Consider the following 21,236-nt stretch of genomic DNA (forward strand, 5'->3'; position numbering starts at 1 on the left):
CCTGATGAAAATCTAAACATTGCGACGTGACTCAATCCATTAAGAACACCTTCAAGTGAATCATACAGATGTGTCATCTGAAAAACAAACATACAGTCTACCAGCATTTTCTATCAGTACTTTGATTACATTTTCATTTCTGCCACAATAAGGCCTAAAGTCATTATTGTCACCAATTTGTGTATTTCTGAGGGTGTATATATATATACACACAAACTCTCCTGTACATTGCTACATACACAAGCAAGTACATCTGAAATCTAAGGTGCATTCAGCCAGACACACACAACACACTCTCTTGCTCAAGGAAAACACATGAAATCAATGCTGAATTTATTTTTTATTTTGAAGTTCTAAACGCCATCAATGTCACATTACTTAAATTAGTACAAGTAGTCTTTAACTTCATATCTACAGAATTATTTTGACAATACATGGACACATAAATAACAAAAACTGTACATATTATATACAAAAACAAGAGGAACGATACTAGCATTACATTTTTTTAATTTAAAAATGCCACTGATGCTTCTGCAGGACACATGTCCAACTGCAAGGCTGCTACCAAATTGCTGGTCCCCCGGGCAGAGGCCTCATGCCCAAGCTCAAGCTGCTGTGCACAGGCGGGTGCATGTACAGAAAACAGAGGAGGCAACTGCCGAGGGCAGTAACCTAGAGGCAAGAGAGCAGTTTGTGTGTTGATGGACAAGGGAAGTGTTACAAAGAAGGAAAGGCCTACCAAAAAAGAACGGAAAACTAGTCAATAAACTCTGGTTGCTCCAGAAGAAATGGTAACATATCTGACAACTGGAGTGACAGAAAATACAGTTGGAATGAGAGCATGTGACTAGGAGCGGCGTTGAATAGTGACAGGATTAAAACAGGATCGATGTGGGAAATTTACCCCATTTAAAAAAATAAAATAAAAAAAATAAATAAATACTTACATGAGAACAGTTTATAAAAAATCACAGTATTATCATCATTTGTTATTTAATTGTTTCAAGATCAATTATTAAGACATTCTCAATGAAATGGACCAGCAACTTTGGCGGTTCCTTGATGCCATTCTATCAAGCACAAATCCGCAGGTTTTCTTGTCTTAGAAAAGTAACAGTACAACTGCCCCAAATATTAACAATTATGCTAGTACCTGGGAACTACACAGTTGTTGCGAAGCACCTTTCCATTCAAAAGACTTGTATAGCCGTTGATAAAGAAAAACTTTTTTTTTTTTATTCTGCAAGGTCAACAAAAAAGTACATTCAAATTGCTTTTATTCTCTTGTAAAAAATGTGCGTGGGCTAATACACCAAAATAGATAGTATATATATCTAGTAAGTAGATCTAGAGAAAATTAGTTAATACAATAAAAAATGCACATTACTGTAATTAGGTAAATGGCTCTGTTTGTACATAGGATCGCGTGTCTCTGTGGAGCATTTATATAGCAGTGTATAGCAGCATGCATGTCCTCTATATATGTGCATGCGCACAAGGAAGCTATATAGACATATGTTACCACTGTGTGGCATACGAAGGGAGATACCGGGGAAAATGAAATAATAACAGTTCACATCGAAGCACTGATTGGCATATGCAAGCCTTTTTGGAAACACTGGTATTTGGGAGCACAATGGTGATTCCAAGTGAATTACTGGGATACCCGTAGCTAAATACAACATTACTTATTATAGATTACATTATGTGTAAGGGATGAAGTCAGGGAGATCAGTAACTAAAGACTGAAATGAACTCAGGTGGGCCCAAATAAAGGACATAGGTGACAAGGACATGTTTAACACACATACACCATATTTACTGAATTGAACAAAATAAGAAAAAAGTGGGCAATCAAACTCAGTTTCTACATTTTAACAAGTATTTACATGGTTTAGAAAATAAATAGATACGTTAACAATGTCTTAAAGTGGTTGAGAAGTGCAAGACAAAATAACCCAGTGACTAAATAAAAAATACACATAGATCCAGTTTATGTAAAAAAACGACTATCAAAAGTACCATAATTGACACAAAGATAAAACAAAATATTGTAAGGAATTCAATCCCCAGAACCAATGTGGTGGATCTTTATCAGGCCTATCAATTATTGTTTCATAATTAGTAGTATACTCTAGATCCAAAAACAATAGCAGTGTCTCAATAACTTCATTACACAGAACCGATTCGATCCTGGAAAAATACTTGAGTTTTGGGCATATACTATGTCTTACTACATACTAAAGTCTAGTATACTTTTTTTTTCTCACAGCACTGGGGCCTACATTATCATCTGTGGACCTAATCGACATCATAAAAGCTCAGGAAAAAGGTAGTAAACCTATAATTCGACAGATTGCAGAGAATCAAAAATACAAATCTTTAATTAATCCAGCTCAGCAGGGATGCTACATGGCTCATGTTATTCAGCTGCTTTCTGGCTTTTGTAGCAAGATGACACATCCTAGTAAACTTCACATTCTACGAAATCAGAGAAAGCAATAGAAACGTTTTTGTGCTGCTTGTACAGAACACAAGCCAACATGGACATGTGAAGTTATCTAAGCTATTGCCTGATAACATATCAAGCGTTACTACCATTATAGCCACAACAGTGACTATAAGCAAGAACTCCACACTCACATAAATGGCGGGAAAGGGACCAGGGATTCGCACTGCACAAAACACCGAAAAAAGCCTACATGTCTACTTAATTTTGTGCAAACTGCAAAAAGGTTCCCAATGGGTTAGTGTGAAATATTCAATACATCATAATTATATAGCACAAAAGTAGAATTGCTAAGGGCTATACGAAGTTACTTATGGAAAAGAAGCTACTCAGAACAAATATTTATAATACAGGAATAAAAGCATCAATTGAAATGCATTAATTTCGAATGTCCTAGTACTGGTGCAGGCCCCAGGAGACTTAATGGTAAGGAATTTTGGTTGAGAATTGTATCCTCAAACCTGGTGTGGACTAAGGGTTGGGAAATATTGGATGCTCCCGTCTTGGGCCACTGCCAAAAAAGGCACTGGCACTTATCAGGGATTTGTTTTATTTGTAAATGTAATTGTAATTTTAAATTAACTACAGGAATGTGGTAACGCACAGAGCTTTTGAGGGACCTGTGCATTTAGATATATGTACAGTTTCCCTCTGGCTGGAGAGCTACAGAAAGGGTAAGGACACCACCACATGAATACTTTCACTAACATAAGTATGAGGGCACAAGAGGGACAGGACTGATACGCTAGTGTATATACGTACACAGACACACAAATAATTAAATAATGAAATTTGGCTATTACATGAGCCTGTTTTCTAAAAAAAAAAAAAAAAGGAGCAAGCTATTTTCTTTATGTAATTACTGCAATTCAGAAAATGTTAAACTGATATGTGTGTAAAACTGGTGTATATCATACATTTTCAGGAAACAAGCTGGTATTAGGCTCGGAAACAGTATATTTGCTGAAAAGGGAAAGGTGACATTTTTGCGAAAAATGTATGTAGTCCTGAAAAACTTCACATTAATATTTGAATTACTATTCAAGATTATTTTGGGATATGTACTGCCAATGGGATATGATGGTTTACTTAATATTAAAGGCAAATGTCTTGCTGATGTGGTGGTTATTTCAAGATTGACATGGTGACATTACATGATGCATACTGATAGCTTATAATCATGGTTTATAAATGCTGTCCGGGGAGTAAGCCTATAAGATCGATGCCCTCTGGCACTCTTCTCTGAGCCTGTAAGTTCTGTCAGTACTGAATGAGTACGTCTGATGTTTAAAATAATATAAGAAACTGATCTTCAGTACCTGTTTCTCCACATACTTCCACGGACGTCGTTTAGGGGTAGCCAGGGGTTGCAGCTGCGACCTCTGTCATGCCCCTTGCGACCCTGCCCTCAATGCTGGCAGAATCAGTCCCAAGTGCACAAGGGCAGCCCCACTCTCCTGGTCTTTTGTAAATTCTTTATTACACTAATAGTGAATAATATGTTATTATTCACAATTAGTGTAAGAAAATGAATTACAATTTGCTGGAATATGACCCTCCTTGGCAGCTGAGGTAAGTAAAAAAATGATTTTAAATGTTTGTAGTGTGCGCGCTTGCAAGTGAGAGTGTTCTTATGTGAGAACGAGTGTGTGTATAAATGCGTGTGTACGCCTTAACCACACCTGTGTGAGTGAAAGTAAAGGTTAAATGGTGTGTGGTGTCGTCTCCATTACCCCAGGCATTTTGGTGAATTGACGCTCAGGCATACTGACCATTCTAAGTAGATTCTCAGTCTTAACGTGACTTGGAATCTACTTTGAAGTGGAAGGCTAGGAAAACAGCAATTCTATAGACTTCCTGAAAAATAACAGGATGCCATGTCAATGCACATATTTTGATGAACTATATGTAACATCTACAGCTCTTGAGCTCATTGATTTGAGATTCTCTTGCGTAATACTCACCACCTAGTCCCGTTAAGTTTAAACTGGTCTTGTGGATACAAGCCCAAAGCGCCAACAGCCTCCTCAGTAAAAGCCTATTAGTTACTGTGACTTCATAATGGTCTGAAAATCAGAGACTTTTAGCTAATTTCATTTGTAAATTGTGTGGTAAAAGCTAATATTTCTCCTGCCTTCCCTTACAGTATGTGGTCAGCCCTACTCCCTTCATTTGCTCTGAGTAATTCAGATAGGGTACTTACAACCCACTTGATTAAAGTTTGCCAGACTCCAATGAACAAAACTGGAACAGGACAACTTACTGTTCTGTTAAACAGTAGCACATGATTTGCCCCAGATTTTAGTAGCAGAAAATATATTTAGGAGTGGCTTCTTGGTGGGAATAAATGTATTTTGCATTGCCTGCCCTAGCAATACCTTAATGAAGGACAATTTAACTTATGCAAATTAGTTATCTTACAACTGCATCTTCTGTCTCACCCATTTTGCTGTCTAGACATAATTTTAATGAAGCATATGGCACACACATATAACAAATTACATGTGTATTTGTTCTTTTTTGAAAGCATATGGTTTCTGCACATGATAACCTAATCCTTTCATATGGAACTTAAGATTTAGCCGGAGGTAAAACTTTAATCAACCATTCTTTCTGGTTAGCTTATATCTTACCTCACACATCGTTTATACCCCAGTTTCTTTGAGAAGTTAATTCGGCCAATTTTGATTTTTGGACTTTTCGGATGAGTACACAAACTGGTTTGTATGTTTTTACAAACCTTTCTTTATCTAACTTCGACCTGTACATCTATCCTCGAGGTTACATCAGAATATATTTTGTAAGAAAATACCCGCATAATTATTTCAATCAAGAAATTACATTACATTACGTAAGAATACAAGGGAACGAGAAGTGCAAAACTATTCTGAACTGTATTTCTTTTCAAGATTTGTCTATGTTCAAATCTATTATTTAGAAATATTTTCAACAACGGAATGGTATACACGGTCATATTAAGTGTTCAATTCAGTGACTGTCATGTATGAATTTCCATCAGCATCAAAAGCTTCATTCAATTTCACAATTTTATTTTGCATTTCTTTCTTCTGAGCTGCTGCAATAGGGTTTTCTTTCAGGAAAAGCATTGTCTGGATAGCTTTGTCTCTTATGAAATAAGTTGGATTTTGATATTTTAAGAGTGTACCTTCCAATGAAGCAGGGGCATGAAAGAAATTATCTTCTGCTGGCTCGGGGCACGTTGATATTTCCTGAGTGTCTGCCGGTGTTGTTGATCCATTTACACTTTCTTTGCGAAGAATTTTGACAAAATCAGCGTTAAGCAATGAAGCTTCTGTGTCCTTGCTCAAATGATTCACTAAACTGATTTGCCCATTGGGCGAGTTTTCAAGCAGATATTCCTTGGTTGGTATCCCTGAACAATCGAAATGTTCATCTATATCATTTGCTGTCAATGTATCATGAGTCATGTTACTGTTCGAAGTCATTATTCTCCGATCTGAATTGCTTGGTGTGTCTGTGCTGAAGCTCTGATCGACACACATTATTGGGCCTAATGCTCTCTTTTGTTCTTGCGTGCCAGCCAAACAGTGCTCACTAATGGGTGTTTTATCAAAGACGAAGGGAAACACACAGTCACAAGGCTCAACATCCACTCCTTTTCTTGGACTATGGCTGTAGGAATCACTCCACTGAACTGCATTGTCACCGACCTCTGTATTCAAATGCACTAACTTAGTTTGCAAATTGTGGGCGTCAGGCTCTGCTGCGTGTATTTCGGTGTCCCAAAACAGCATCTCATTGGGTATTATCTCTTTGTTTTCTCCTGTAGCGTGATCATTTGTGGAATACTCCAAGGAAAAATGGTCTTCATTTCTCTTCTTGAGTACCTCTTTATTTCGAACGGCGTTATCAAAACTTTGATAACCAGAGATGGTAAATAAAGCAGCTGAGTCGATGCCTGCTCTGTGAATGTCAGTCTCTGTAATGCAGCTATCAGAGTTTCCCATAAAAAATGAATCCTCTGCAAACTTAATTGCTGGAAATGCATGATGGTTGTCATTTTGGTGAGATAAGCAATGGAAATCTAACCCTACTACATTGCTAAAAAATTGCTGACTTGTGCTTGAACCTTGTGTCTGTTCTGTACTACAGACAAGTGGACAATTGACGGATATCGAGTCATCATATGCGCAATTGTCTTCAAGATTATCTTCACTTTGTAATATAGCGCTAGTGAAGCTGCGATACTGGGGGTCAATCCTCAGCTCTGAAGTATCTACACATTCTCCCAGCAGCTCACTGTTGACATCAGCCTGGGTTTCCGTACAACCATAAAAACAGCTGGGATGATCCAGGTGAGGCTGAGGGTCCGGATCAGAATTACCAACCTCACTCTCGAAACTATGATATCCAGAATCCCCGAATGCTGGTGTCAGTGGCGTTGAGGGTGATGTCCTTTCACAGCTTCCCTCATCACTTGTTCCACTGAAAAAAGAGAAACTGCCAGTACAATCGGAGGATTTTTTGCTCTGCAATGCATTTTCAGATTCCAAACTATCACATGGCTTATATTCATCAACAACTGTCACTGACTTTTCTAGCGGACACATTGGTATGTTGAGCATGTCTAGAAACATGGCATTCAAGGAGGGATGTAAAAATGTGTTGTTGCTGTTGTCAGATTGTTTTCTGTCTTCATCTTCCTGGTTCATTTCTTCGGCTGGAGTTTTGTCGATCTCATTTGGCCTACTCAGGATTTCACAAGGCTCCACAATGGCTTTTTCTGGTAGTAAGATGGTTGGTTCAGTTAGAGTGTTCATATACACGGTTTTAGACTTTCTGAGGGGGTTATCTGCATATGGTTGTCGTGTAGATGTTGATGAAGGGTTTTGCACAACATCTTGGTTAATGAGGCTAGGTGCAAATCTGCCAAGCCAACTCCAGCTGTTTAAGACAAAGAGGAAATACCATTTGGGTCTGCTTGATAGAGAACATGTTGAACTTGGCAAAGCAGAGTTAGTAAAACAGCCATACTTACCAGGTAACCTTGAGATGACACAATCTGTTGCTGCCGGAAGAGCTATGGCCATACACAAGTGGGATTTCTGAAACCTAAAAGTGCAGAACAATCTTTTTAATGGCGGCAACACATTTCTAGTTCAGACATAAGAATGAATCATCATTTTCATCACAACAAAGATGCCTAAATTTGCCAACTCCCTGTTTTTCCCATGGTATAATATAGATCATTCTTTAATGATTCTCAAAATACTCACTTTAGCCAGCCAGGAAGAGTAACTTTGTTTATCTCAGGCTAGTGTTAGTATAGCTGAGCCAATGGAAGGCAGCCCCCAACCATATATGTCCCTGGTGTCTAATGTATTTGGGGGGGGGGGGGGGTGGAATGGGTGTTTCGGGGGGGAAGACTGTGGATACTCACACCCATCTGCCCTCCAGGGTGGGGCAGAAAAGATGTTACAATAGGTTTTGGGGATGGGGCAGGGTCGTGTCCATAAGGTGTAGTTCCCACCCTTTGTAATTATTTTAAAAAATGACCCTAGTGTCTAGAAGGCTCTCCAGGGGGTTGGAGGGGGGGCAGGAAGACTGATCATGTAATGCAGTGCCAGAGCAAATCCCCTTGCCCAAGGGGCCATTCCCCCTAAAATCCCTAGTGTCTAGTGGGCAGATCCCTGCCTGGGTATAGCTCTCCTATTGCGATCCCCAAGCAAGAATTCACTGGGGAGATATATAGTTGAAAAGGGGAGATTCTTCCCTTTCCAACAATACCTCTATCCTCCAATCTGTGCTGGCGGGTGGCTGGGATATGCAGCCCAAACACGGAGGCAGTGAAAATAAATTGAGCCCATTTTTACTTTCACTTTAGGGTAATGACGTCAGTGCACCCTGCACAATGATCATCGCGACACAAAAAAAAAAAAAAAAAACACAGAGGGCCTTTGTGCGTTTCCCGAGTGTCGACTAATGATCGACAACCGCACTGGGGAGGTAGTGCACCTGTCAACTGCACTTAAAAGGTTAAATAGACAACTTTTACTACGTGAGCTATCAATACATTACGCATGCCAAGGGTTGGTCTGTCTGATGCCCAGGTGTAAGGCCTGACTTACTGTAGAGGGGGGTAATCTGGAAGCTAAGAAAATGTCAAGTTAAGCAGGACATAGTGAGGTGGAAAATAATTTATAAGGGTTCAAAAGAAAAAAAAAAACATTTTCTCCAGTTCATATATTTTTCTGGACAGTTTTGTTCTTCCTACAACTAATCTATGAACTTTAAAGTTAAGGTTTCACTTTCCACATACATGTGCCAACATGCAATTGCTAATGTATGTGAATACCCCTTAGTTACAGCTATGTACATGATATTTCCACAGGATTTCTCGTCAAAAACCTCAACCACCACTGAGAAGACAAGTGAAAGTTACACTTTTGAGTATTTCACAGGTTTACTATCGTATTCCACAGCAAATCTGAATCTGCCTACACACAAAGTACTTCATGATCACTTAACACCAAATAATCTTTCATATATAGGACAGGTATTGGTTATTTTAATGCTTTCACTCTCAAAGACTTGAAGATGTAGTATGGCAATAAACTGAATGACAACAAAGACAAATAACCCGGTAGTGAAAGCAGAAAATATGTCAGCAGCATACTATTAAAAGTGTTCACTAAATGAAGTGACATGAATTTCATGTTTCAGCTAAGATGGGAGGTGCCAGCAATCGCTACCCTTGGTTACACCTAAACAATGCCTCAAATGGCCTGCATGATCACTTTTAGGTAAAAAAAAAAATGAAAACACACAAACTGAAACAGAAAATTAACATGTCATTAGCTGCCCTACAATGAATAGCAGTCCACTAATCCAATGTTTGAATGCTTCTGCATCAAGACAGACACTTCAGTAGCCAAATCAAGGTGTCAAAGCTGAACCGAGGCACTTCAAAGCACTAAGATATGTGACATTTAGAACCATTCTTGTGTCCTACATACGCTACTGGGCATTCTAAATATTGAAAGGTAATTCTACTAGGTGCTTTGGTGTTTCAGGTGGGATTCGTATGATGTTTTACTAATTTGAAAGATGTAAAACCTCACACGGAACTGAAGACACATATCATTTTGTTGACTAACGTACTTTGCCACTTTTTGGTGGTTTATGATTAGGCTGGAAGACAAAAATGTGATAGGTCGAAATAGAGATACTTCCCTGTGGTGTGTCACTTGGAAACCACTCTTCTTCACATGCAAGTGAAAAGGTGGATCATGTTTCCCTGTTTTACAATATTTACCAGCTGCCCCACCAAATATGCAGCTCCCAGCCTCGTTTGGGCTGATTTTCTTGTGGGATATGCCAAAAGATTGTATCTGAGAAATTCATTTTGTTGTGTACTAGAGAGGTCATGGTGCTGTCATCTCAGCAATTTCAAACTGGTTTGAGACACCAGATACCCTAAACAGCAGCTAAGCAACCAGTATTGCAGCAGGTGAAGTGGCACTGGGGCACCAGGTTTAAGAGACCCACTACACCCACAATATGACTGTTTTTGAGTGTCCCGCCAGTGGGTTAGGGGAAATTTACCTTGTTTGCCAGAAGGCCCATTCCACCATTGCCACGGCCCTCAGCCCAGATTCCGCACTATAAAGTCCTAGGGAGGGCCTCTTTCCCTGGGCCTTACAGCTCGGGATTATGGCTATGAGGCTCATGAGAAATAGCCATTCTTAGGGACTTAGTCGTCAATACTGCAGGAAGTGTAATGGCACTAGAGCCTAGGGGTCTTAGGGGCTTTGTTATACTCTTAAGCTTGTGGGGTGGGGTGGAGAGGACACAGGGATATTTACCTGGTTTACACCAGGCCTACAGCACCATTGCTATGCCATGGCCCATTTGCCTTGCTTGCTCCGGAGACCATGACATCAATGTAACTGAACTGGACCTAGGGCTAAATTTTGAGTTTTGTAGACCGTGTACTCCACTGAAATGTTGATGGAGCTCTCCGTCTACCAAACTCTCAGTCCACCCACTCAATTTTAAGTTGGGCAGACAACCAAGTTCACACAGATGGAGCAAAATTCACTCAGTCAGCATGAACCTTCCTTTGATGGCCCACTGGAATATGGGTTGTCACAATAAGCCCATCTGACCATCTGTTTCTTGAGAGTCAGATGGCTTTTTTATCTTCACGACAATCAAAATAAAGACAAATGACTACACCATGAATGAGTGCGCCTATGGTGTTGTGGCCATTAGTTTTCACTTATCGAAAAACAAACTCTACATTTAGGAGTTTGTTTTTGAAAACAGAAAAAAAAAAAAACTTAAAAGGTTTACTGTAAGCATCTGTCATCAACGACTGACCCACATCAAACTTTTAAATGGGTTTGTATGAACTGCTGTGTTAAAAAAAACTCAGAGAGTTCATAGTAGGGTCAACTGTGAACTGTAAATTTGGTAGGTGGATTAAAGGCAGAGTGGTAGACAAAATCCTCCACCAACCTGACAGCCTTTCATCCGTCCATCAAACTCCGTCCGCAGCGGCAAAGGCATCTATTTTGAAGAAACCATCTGAGGTGCCCTTCATGTAATTTGCACCACCATTGCGGGGCTAAAGGGATGCAGCTGCTGACCTTGAAAGAAGTTACAAGCTCTACCTAGCTTCAGTTCCAGAACCTAAAAGGGAAATGTTTTGTCCATTACCATGCTGGATACATTTCCGCAACTTAAATTGCATCAAAAGTCACATCTTTCCATTCAAAGGGGCACTGGGAGTAGCAGAAAGAGTATGTGTGGGGGAGGAAGATGTAAGAAAGCATTGCTGGAGTCAGGGTAACTAGGTGCATGTGTAAGATCATTCGGGAGAAATTGATGGCCACAGTTCTGATTCACAAAGATACATTTCTTAAGGCATGGCACATATTTAAGCCTAGTGATGATCAGTGACTGCGTCACTCATTCAAAAACAAATACCTAGGGTAAACATAAGTTCCATATAAGCTTGTTAACTCACAATCACAGACGTAGGAGGTTGAAAAAGATTTGTCGTGCATCATGCCAGTTTTTTTCAAGAATTTGATTGCCTTCAGCTCAGTAACGCATAACTGATGGTCTCATTTTAATGCTTAGGCATATAAAGTGCCAGTAACCTGCAGAGCGCCTGGGAGCTAAATATTAGTCCTATATTAAGAGGTACGTACATTGATCTCCAGCCTACGACCCCACTCAATGCCTCTCAGTTTATTGAGCAGGGTGGCGTCAGACGAAATGGTTGTACTGCCCCCTTCTTTTAATCTCTGCAGAACTAAACATTTACTCTCTTGTCTAATTTATTCAAGGGTTTACAACAGGTGCAGTTCCTCCATATGGGCGGAGGAGCGTCGCCCCCCGGGCAGCAGCAACCGCTGCAAATCCTGTTTGTGTAAAAGGGGAGGGGCATTGGAGGTGACAAGCAGAGGGGAGTACTCTGTGCACTCCCCTCAGAGAGCATGTGTTTGGCTGGCCGGCTCCGCCCAGCCAAACACACATGCGCTGTAGAAACTAGCTGGGCTGGCGAGAGCCTGCACAGACTCCCAAGCCTGCCTGGGTGCGCCCTGGCTGGGCACTCCCAGCCAATCCTGATGCTGCTTTGACCAGCGTCAGGATTGACACAGGGCAGGCTCGGAGCCAGTGCCTGCAGCAGTAACAGGAGAGGAGCGGTGCGCAGGAGTGTTTGCCCCGCCCCACCCAGCCCCAGCCCCAGCCATGTGAGCCACTCCGGGTTTACAATCATTAGTTTCTAAATCCCCTTGGATAGCTAAACTCACTAGGGTTTCATAGGTAAAATGTACTCTCTGCACTCATAATGACGAGTTGAGTGTCTTAGACCTTAGACTGTATTACTTAGTGGTGCAGATGGTACTGGTCAAGGACTGGTAATTTGGAGATAGTACTAATCATCCATGTGATAACTGATGGGCAACCCTGGGAAACCAGGTACTCTAAGCTTGTTATATGGAGGCCAGCCTCCACACTCGCTGCCACAGATTGTGTGGCTCTCACTTTTGTGCTGGCGAGCAGCCCTGACCCACATCAAATATCTCTGCAAACTGACTGGCCAGAACCCACCCCCCTACGGTTTGGTAACTGGCTAAAACAAGTGGTTTCTGGCCCCTGGGAACTGATTGATATTTCCTGAATATGAAACATATTGAAATGCAATCAAATGAAGTTCAATCAATCAATCATGTATTTGTAAAGCGCGATTTCTCACCTGGGGATCTTGAGGTCCCTCAATCTTTCAGCAGGTGAGTTTGAGGCACCTAAGCCCCAAATCTATAGATCTGTCCAACACCATCACCCCCTGGTTACATAGTGAATAGAGCCTGCTTGAATCTAAATGGAAACTCTAGGTCGAAAAGGACTATTTAAGTTTAACAGATCTCTTCTGCCTAATGCCCCTGATCCGGTGCCTGGTGTGAGGGCAGTTAGGGAGCCAGACAATGGAAGGATGGATGATGACAAATGGCAGTGGGACAAAACAGTAATTTGATATTAGCCATACTATTCCAATTACGATTAATTTAATCCCACAAGATTTATAGTAGCCCAGACACACTCTGGGAGATGGGCAAGGCCAAGAATTGATCATGCACACAGTGTGGAGACTCCGAGGAAAATGAGGAGGGGGCTTCCTGTCATAACATCTGGGATTGCATCACTATTATACACTATTTGCAAAAGCTATATAGCACCTTAGTGGACATTCTACATACCCCAGTTGCCATAGACCTGAAGATGGTGTTGATGGGGATAACTGGCCAGTGGGCGGACTCTGGAGAGTTGAGATACCTGGCAGGCACTGGATTCAAAATAGCCAAAAGAGGTGTGTGCTGAGGCCCCTCCCTTTAATGTTTGGTTTATGGGCACAGACTATTACACAGGAGCATGTGATTTATAAATATTGAGGGTTCACAAATTCTGGGTTCGTGGCTATACAGGTGTACATACTCAGAAGATTCAAACTAATGAGGCTGTCCTCAGCTCACATTTATGTATTTTGTAACATTCTGTGCCTACATGATAATACCAGATTTCTTAGCCCACTATTGAATTGTTGTGTGATGTTGCATAAAAATAATTAAAAAATATATAAAGGAGATCTTACCTTCAATGCCACACTTCATGTGAACATAAATAATCGAGCTCTTTCTCACGGTTTCTGTAACACTTTCAGTTTGAAAATGCATGTAAAATGGATTCCACATGTCTGTGGATATTGATCATTGTTAAGGCTGCAGGTTCCAGACATTTGTTTAGCTTTTCCCTGAGCACGCTTACTGTCCTAGTGTTACCAACATAAACTGATATTTTCATATGTCCCCTCGCTTCTGCATGTTAAGTTAGCATCTCTGCAAGCAAATCACTATAGATGTTTGCCCGTAGAAATTGTCGCTTTTTTTAAGTATCTGTCCTAACAATGCACCCAGAAATATTCTGAATTGCTTGCTCTGAATGCTGCTGAACAATGACACATTTGCTTTTGATAAAGAAGGTAATGGAAGGCTTAACACATAATGCAGAGCCATCTAAGGCTCAAGCACATTCCTTTTTCTGTGTCCAGTCACCATGTCCATGAGAGCTGCAGCACTGTACTCTAGGAGGCCAATGCACAAAGATTTTTCTGTTCTGCAGGAGTCAAGTATGCCTGTGAAAATTTGCAACTTCAATGTTCAAAATTCATCGGCGACTGTAAAACTAGTTTTCCATGCAGAGGTGTCACTTCAACATGGGGGAATTAAGCAAACTTTTTAGCATTCATAAACACTGGTAATGCATTTGCAGACTTATATGCCAAATGTACATCTTTGGACCACGATTATGAGTGAGGGTTGATTTCTTATCCCTGTAAATACAGGAACTTGTGTAGCAATCGGAATACCGGGGCCTGTAATACAAACGGCATACATTTACTGTTTGCACTACGACACACCTTTAAACAGGTGCTCAGGCGCAACCAGATACAATGGATCCTATTACAATGAATGTGCTGTCTCAGAGCAGCCACAAACGTGTGCTGCCCTGGGGGGGGGGGGGGGAGGGCCTTCAGTGAAATACGGAGTGGCTACTTTAAAGCTGCTTTGTGTTTCTCTGAGCAATCAGAAATCCCCTGCACTTTGAAGAGGGAAGAACCCTTTGCAGGCAAGTGAGTGACTGCACCCACCTGCAGAGGCTATCTAGAGGGTCCATGGGACCTCCTTTACTCGCTCCAGATGTGTGTCTTTAGGATGCCAACCTTTTGGGCACACTGTGAGTGCGTCTCCTTATGGCCTGTTTGAGTCTGCACCTGCACCTATAATATGATGTGGGTGCAGAGGCAAAGAGATTTCCCTCAGTTTCATGGGTCCACGCCACCATGCAAATGAAGGAACACCCTCATGATAGCACTGTCCAGCACTATCAATATCACAATAGGGGCTGCACACGCATGTGCAGTCCCTTCTGTAACACGTTCGGTGGCCCGGGGCTCTATGTAAAATACTGTCCCTGTAGTGCAAGACTGATCACACTCATGCTGTTTTCCCATGACAGATTTCAACAGGTCAAACATGCCAAATTTATTGAAGGGAAAAGGCTTGAAAAATGCCAAAGCAAGAGAAACTCAGTACTTTAAAAGCAATGCCTCTTTTCCAACTGAAAAACTTGAAATAGGAAGTACTCACTGCCCGGTTGCCTCTTACAGCAATGAATCTATCCTGAACTCACTCTATAGGGAACATAACTATTTAAGCGAGACTGTTTTTATCTTTTCAGTTTCTGTAGTCCTTTCTTTTTAGATCACTTTGGGGCACATCATAGTTCTGATAGTTGACAGGGCTACACAAACTGTAGGATGTCCCATGAACAATTGATCCACTCCTCCTACGTCAGTTATATTCAGTGCTTTGTTTACTTTGGAGACTTACAATATTCCAATGCCCAGATAAAGTGATGAGGGACATGGTGAAACATGCGATGGCAATATCTTTCCCTAAAAATCTTTGTCAGACTCGGTTTTCCTAATAAGAGCAAGCTTAATGGATGATTGTTTTCATTAATTCACATGAGCTTGAAAAAAATCGAGGTATGTTAATTGCTCTAACAATGACAACACTCAAGTTATTTTACATAGCACTGTCGTGGTGATTATAAAACAACAGTTCATCTTCAAGATTGTGATTTTTTGTTGTTGTTGACTGAAACGCATCCCCATCGTATGCTGCAATACTTGTTGATTTGATATTGATCACACAAAAGGGCCTCCTAAAAGTGCATCGGTCCTGATTTCATTAGACCAGTAAAGCTACTGCTCCTCACATTGGGGTAGAGGTGTTTAAAAGGGTGGTGGATACTTCACCCTTTTCCAATCTGCTTATATTTGTGATCTTAGTGAGGGAAGATTTCTAATGCTTCCCATTTTCACAGTAGGTGCAGCAGGAGACGGGTGCATACATAGATAGGTGACCGCATGCATAACTGAACAGATGACAGTGAATGAATATTTGGATACAAGTTTAATCTGCAAAAAAACATTCATAGATGTGGGATGTTATGCAAACATAGGCCAGGTGGCTTTCGGCATCCCATGGTGCCTAAGAAGGACTAACAAATTCTAAGTATCTAATGTCTGCAATATGGTCCTACAGAAAGAAACTAATTACACAAATACCCTCTCTCACTGGACAGACAGCTGAGCACAAACATGAGTAATGCCTCACCAAGCATGCTAGAACGACCAGCTAGGGAGCTCATCCTCTCACCTCTCCTTGCTTCTCTCTAGTCCATCATAATCCTTGGCTTGCTTCTTTTGTAGTGTATTCATAGAGATGTAATAGTTTCTCCAGCACTCTCGACTGCATCACAAGCTCACACAAAGGTAAAACAAAAAGTGTATCCTTAAATCAGCAATCTAAGGATACAACTCAAGCAGAACCCTGCGAGACCCAAATGCTGCATGGTGGGCTAAACACAAAAATGGTGAGGGAAACCACCGAACAGGGAGTGGGGTGGGGTGAGATAGGCAACAAAGCCACTCAACTTTTACAAATGGATAACCAACAGCCTGCTCTAAGTATATGTTATGTTTTTGAAAAAATATGTCTGGGAATCAGACTGCTAAAGTGGTCTATAACAGAGACCAATAATGGGAATTATTTAGCACACTTTTCCACAGATCCTGCACCAGTTAGAACGAATGTCACCAGATGGGCATTTGTGTGGCAGAGATTGCTCCCCAAGCCACCATGGGGAGATCAAGGGTTAGGGTGAGTTGGGTAATAGCAATCGTAGACCTTCAGGATCTGGACTTGTGGCAAGTGAGCGAAGAACTGATTGAGCAGAACCACTTATCCTCTGCATCCTGTAAATTAATGGTAAATGCAATTGTGGTATCTGGTCCTATACAGCCTTGATGCCCACTTTGTAAAGGTCCTAAAATTAGAATATAAAACCCCAATTCAAAAACCTATCACAGTCTGTTAGAAGATACTGCAGAGCACGCTCACATATGGAGCCTTTTCATTAATATCAAGACATACATACCACAGCCATCTAGTTGGAAAGCCCTCGCCTCAGTAAGTGCAAAATGGATGGGACCACTGTCAAAGCGAACCAACTTAAAATAACCTGTCCTGAAATGTATTGAAGATGTTACTTGCTCTGGGAAGGACTGTAATTGAGTTACTACCTACCCAAACAGCTTATCTAGAAATGGGAACTCAGAGGTTGCGTGAAGTTTACTGATGCAAGAGGATCCAAAGATACCATAAAAAATAAAGGTGTTAGTAGGACATGCCAGTTACTAATGGACAAGTCCTGAAATTCCAAAACTATTTCCTGTCTCCTGTAGGTGAGGGATAGTTTAAAGCATGTATAGTCCTTCATAAACATAGGGTGAAAATCACCCCTAAGGGAGCAAGTGTAAAGACTTGAGCTAAGTAATAATTCAATAATCTCAGTAAGTGCCTTGTCCAGGCAATTAACAGGTAACATATTTACCAAACCTTTCAGAGCCAATTAGTTTTAATTTCTGCAGGGTTCTTCATCATTTGAAGTGAGCTCTGGAAGGTACTTCACTAGCTTCTCCAAAGGATTTACTACCCAAAAGTATGTTCTCTGAGGTTTGCATTCTACTGCATCAATCATCAGGCTAGAAATCTATACTGAGCCCTGCCTTTGGAAAATAATTCCTCATCCAATCTTTCTCTAGTTGTCACAGCTTACATTTAGCTTTTTTATTATTACTGGGGTGTTTATGACTGCCTGGAGGATGTTTATTTTGGTTTGGTTGATAACTTTCATATGCATTCAGACAGAAGAAAGGTAGGTCTTACATGATTGAGCCATTTGTTGATTGTCCACTGAGCGCATTAGTCTTGGGGGGTCACCTTATTTTAACAGCAGACATACAACAAGATTTTAAATTGGATTTCCCCACAGGCAAATAGAAGGAAAGTTGAAAATTTTAATCCCAAATGGCTTATCCATGGTAACTGGCAGATGTACTCATGGTCCAGACTGAGCAGTAACATCTCATTTTTGTGCAACTTTGTTTTAGTGATTTCCCATGCAGAATATCACAATACAACATGCTGTGCATTTCCCCAGTCACAGGTGCATGAGATATTTCAGAGTACTGCAACATCCCCCAGTTACAGGTGTCTAGGACATAAAAGTAACATTTAATTTCAAATATTTAGTGATGACCTCTTCAGGCCTCGTATCGCAGAGGCTCCTGTTGCTCTTTTTGGAAGATCTGTCCCAGGTTCGCACCATCCGAAGCCTCTGTTCAAGGGTCACAGAATCAAACCATACACTTCATGCCTGATCTGTGGCAGGTCGCAATCTCATCTCTTTGCAACAAACTAAGTGAGCCTTATGTCCTGGTCATGCCTACAGCCTCAACAGGTAGAGATGCCCCATAGTGATTAGGCACCCAGAACTCTCAATCACACCAGATCAAGTCTACACAAGCTACAGAGAGAAATCTCCAGGTTCGCTGTTGCACTTATATCCCTTAGACCCTATGGCCGCCTACACTCAAAATGATGCCATAAGGGAAAGGGTACCGGTTTATGCTTAAGCATTCACTTACATAGGGCCATACACACCAACCTATCTGTGGAACAAAGGCAATCTGATTCTCCAAGACATTACCAAGCCTTATTTGATGTTTCCAATTACAGTTAGGTCAGGGTTCATCCCATAAATAATGTATTCCTGACATACGGTGTGAAATGCTTTCATAAAACAAGCAGTCCATCGGCTCATAAAACAGACAACGGAAAACGTCTGGTCATCCATAATGTGAGCAAACCTATTTTATATTTAATAATAAAGGAAATCATTTACCTGTGGCTTTTCAACAAATGTTAAGTGTATGCTGCTCTTCGATGGATCTGGAATTATGTCACAATTTTGCTTGATGCTGTAAAGAAATTAATACTTTGCTTTGAAATGTAAGCATTGCAGGATCTAAAATAATACATACATTTCTAGCTCCTAAAAAGGCTAGGGAAATGATTGCAGTACATTCTGCTTGCATATGTACATACTAAAATCCATAAAGAATAGTTTAATGGGTGAAAGCCAATTAAACTAATTTCCACTCAAAACCCAATAAGATTTATTTAAAACAATATTTATAGATTTATATATTCAAACGTTCAGGACTTCAGAAAGTATCTCTGTGGAAACTGTATGAGTATTTCAAAGCCTAGGCATAAGTAGTTCATGTTCATAGATGATGTTACAAACAAATAGTTTAGTAGCGCCATGACCGCAAGTGAATATAGACAAACACTCATTAAGATTGCAATGGCAGCAGAATGCTCAGTTTGCTCTTTTCCTTCTCCCAACCACATATCATGTGTGTTGTACATCTGCACCACTTTTCAAAAAAATCGTCTTGGGTTGCCTAACAGCTTGGAGTAGAAATGCATTAAAATAGGTTTGTTCATTTAACTACACATCCTACCCCACAGCTCCAAAGTTGAAAAATATTCTAGAAATGCTTATAAAATGAATTCTAAATAATAAATAGCTTGGTTGGATAAGTTTAATATCTACCACAAATTAGCCACCAACTTCATTGGCCTCTACTAATGTTAACCTGTAGGGATAGATTTACATGTGGGAGTGTATTTGAAAGCAAAGACTCTACCATGAGCACCCAAGGGCTCATAAAAACGAACTGCAGCATACAGTTGTGCAGAGAAGTATGAAAGAATTTGAAGACTTTTTTCTAAGAGTAAGGTTAAAAAAGTGGAAGGAGCACTGCACCACCAAGATGCACCACAGAGCAAAAATAAGGTGCCATGAGTGCAAAGGGAACTTTGAAGGAGTTACAGTCTTTTATGACCAAGACTGCTTAAACTCTGATAACAATAAACCGAGAATCCTCAAATATGGCCTGTGCAGTAATATGGAACAAAGTACAGAAAAACAGCTCAAGCGGTTCTCATTATGTGCCATGGAGCAAAAGGTTTTGTGTTCTGACAAAAATATAATGGCATATGTTGGCCTGAATATGGAGTCTAGAGTATTTTAGGAAATCTTGCTGTCCTCTTTCCAGAAAGACGACACTGGAACAAAAGTTGACATTTCAGTACGACAATGCCCTTTTCTCTATGCAAGACTATTTGACTATAACCAAAGCAGAATTACTACTTGCTGCACTGAGCAGCAAAGAAGGAATGACAGGTGAAATAATTTATGAAAAAAAGCTAATGAAATGTATGATAGCGAAATCATTTCAAATGACTAATGTCTTCTTTGCTATAGGGTGCTAAATAGGGCCGAGTAATTTGTTTTTGCTTCACGGTGAGGCATAATTCAATCCCAATGTAAACATGCCTTTTAAAGTATCCTCTTCTGCTTTCCAAACGCTGAAAAAGGACAAATAACAGGATGTATCGCTAAAAGATACACCAACCACTGTGACAATGTCAGCTCACAAGCGGGAAGGCAGACTTTAAAGTCACACTTTTTCTGACTGGAAGCCAGTAGTCAATCACCAGCAGTTAATCCCAATGATCCTAACGCACAACTAGATTCTGAATAGTTGAGTAGATGCCCTATGGAGCTGCCAAAACAACATGCTGCTCAGCAATTTTGATTTGACAAACTTGCAAACAGTAGTAATAACATTATTATCTGCGCCCTCTGTTTTTGACCCTCTATTGGCCTTTGTGTTTTTGTCTTCTAGTATAACACTTTTCTGGCTTCCTTGACACTGTATAAATAACCTAAAAATAAAGAATGGTGATAAAGAAGTAAAAATTCAAGTGAGGACAAAATTAATTAATCCTTCTACTAAAGGTGTTAAGGTTAACAATTAGTAAGTTATCTAGTTTAATAAAGATGCAAATAGGATAATCACATCTATCTTTTCATTTACCCACTTATTTGGTGTGTATATTTCAGTACACCACTTGAAAGTCTTGCTATTACTCGAAGACAAAACCTTCAAAACGTACTAGTCAGTAATTTAATATCTAAAAAGTTTAAATAAAACATTTTGAAAACAATACACCTATATCTTTATTTTGGGAAATATGCTAAAGAGATTACACTTGAAATTAAATAAACATGTGATTGACATTTCTACCCAATCTTCAGGCAAAATATATACATAGATGATTTTATTTGCCTTTGGGTTTTTCATGTTTCAGATTTGTTGTTGTTTTTTAGTATGCTTAGATGTTCA

General features: G+C 40.3%; 1 protein-coding gene across 1 annotated transcript in view; it reads right to left on the bottom strand.

Moving 5' to 3' along the window:
• Positions 1-327: 327 nt before the first annotated feature.
• Positions 328-21,236, bottom strand: part of LOC138261177 (uncharacterized) — a 106,191-nt gene continuing 85,282 nt past the window's right edge. The window contains exons 8-10 of the mRNA XM_069209890.1: positions 18,881-18,956; positions 7,533-7,606; positions 328-7,438 (exon numbers count right to left, since the gene is read on the bottom strand). Of these exons, the coding sequence (XP_069065991.1) occupies positions 5,488-7,438; positions 7,533-7,606; positions 18,881-18,956 (2,101 nt within the window). The 3' untranslated portion in view covers positions 328-5,487. The remainder of the gene's footprint in view (positions 7,439-7,532; positions 7,607-18,880; positions 18,957-21,236) is intronic.

This window comes from Pleurodeles waltl, chromosome 10 (genome assembly GCF_031143425.1).
Source record: "Pleurodeles waltl isolate 20211129_DDA chromosome 10, aPleWal1.hap1.20221129, whole genome shotgun sequence".
Lineage (NCBI taxonomy): Eukaryota > Metazoa > Chordata > Amphibia > Caudata > Salamandridae > Pleurodeles > Pleurodeles waltl.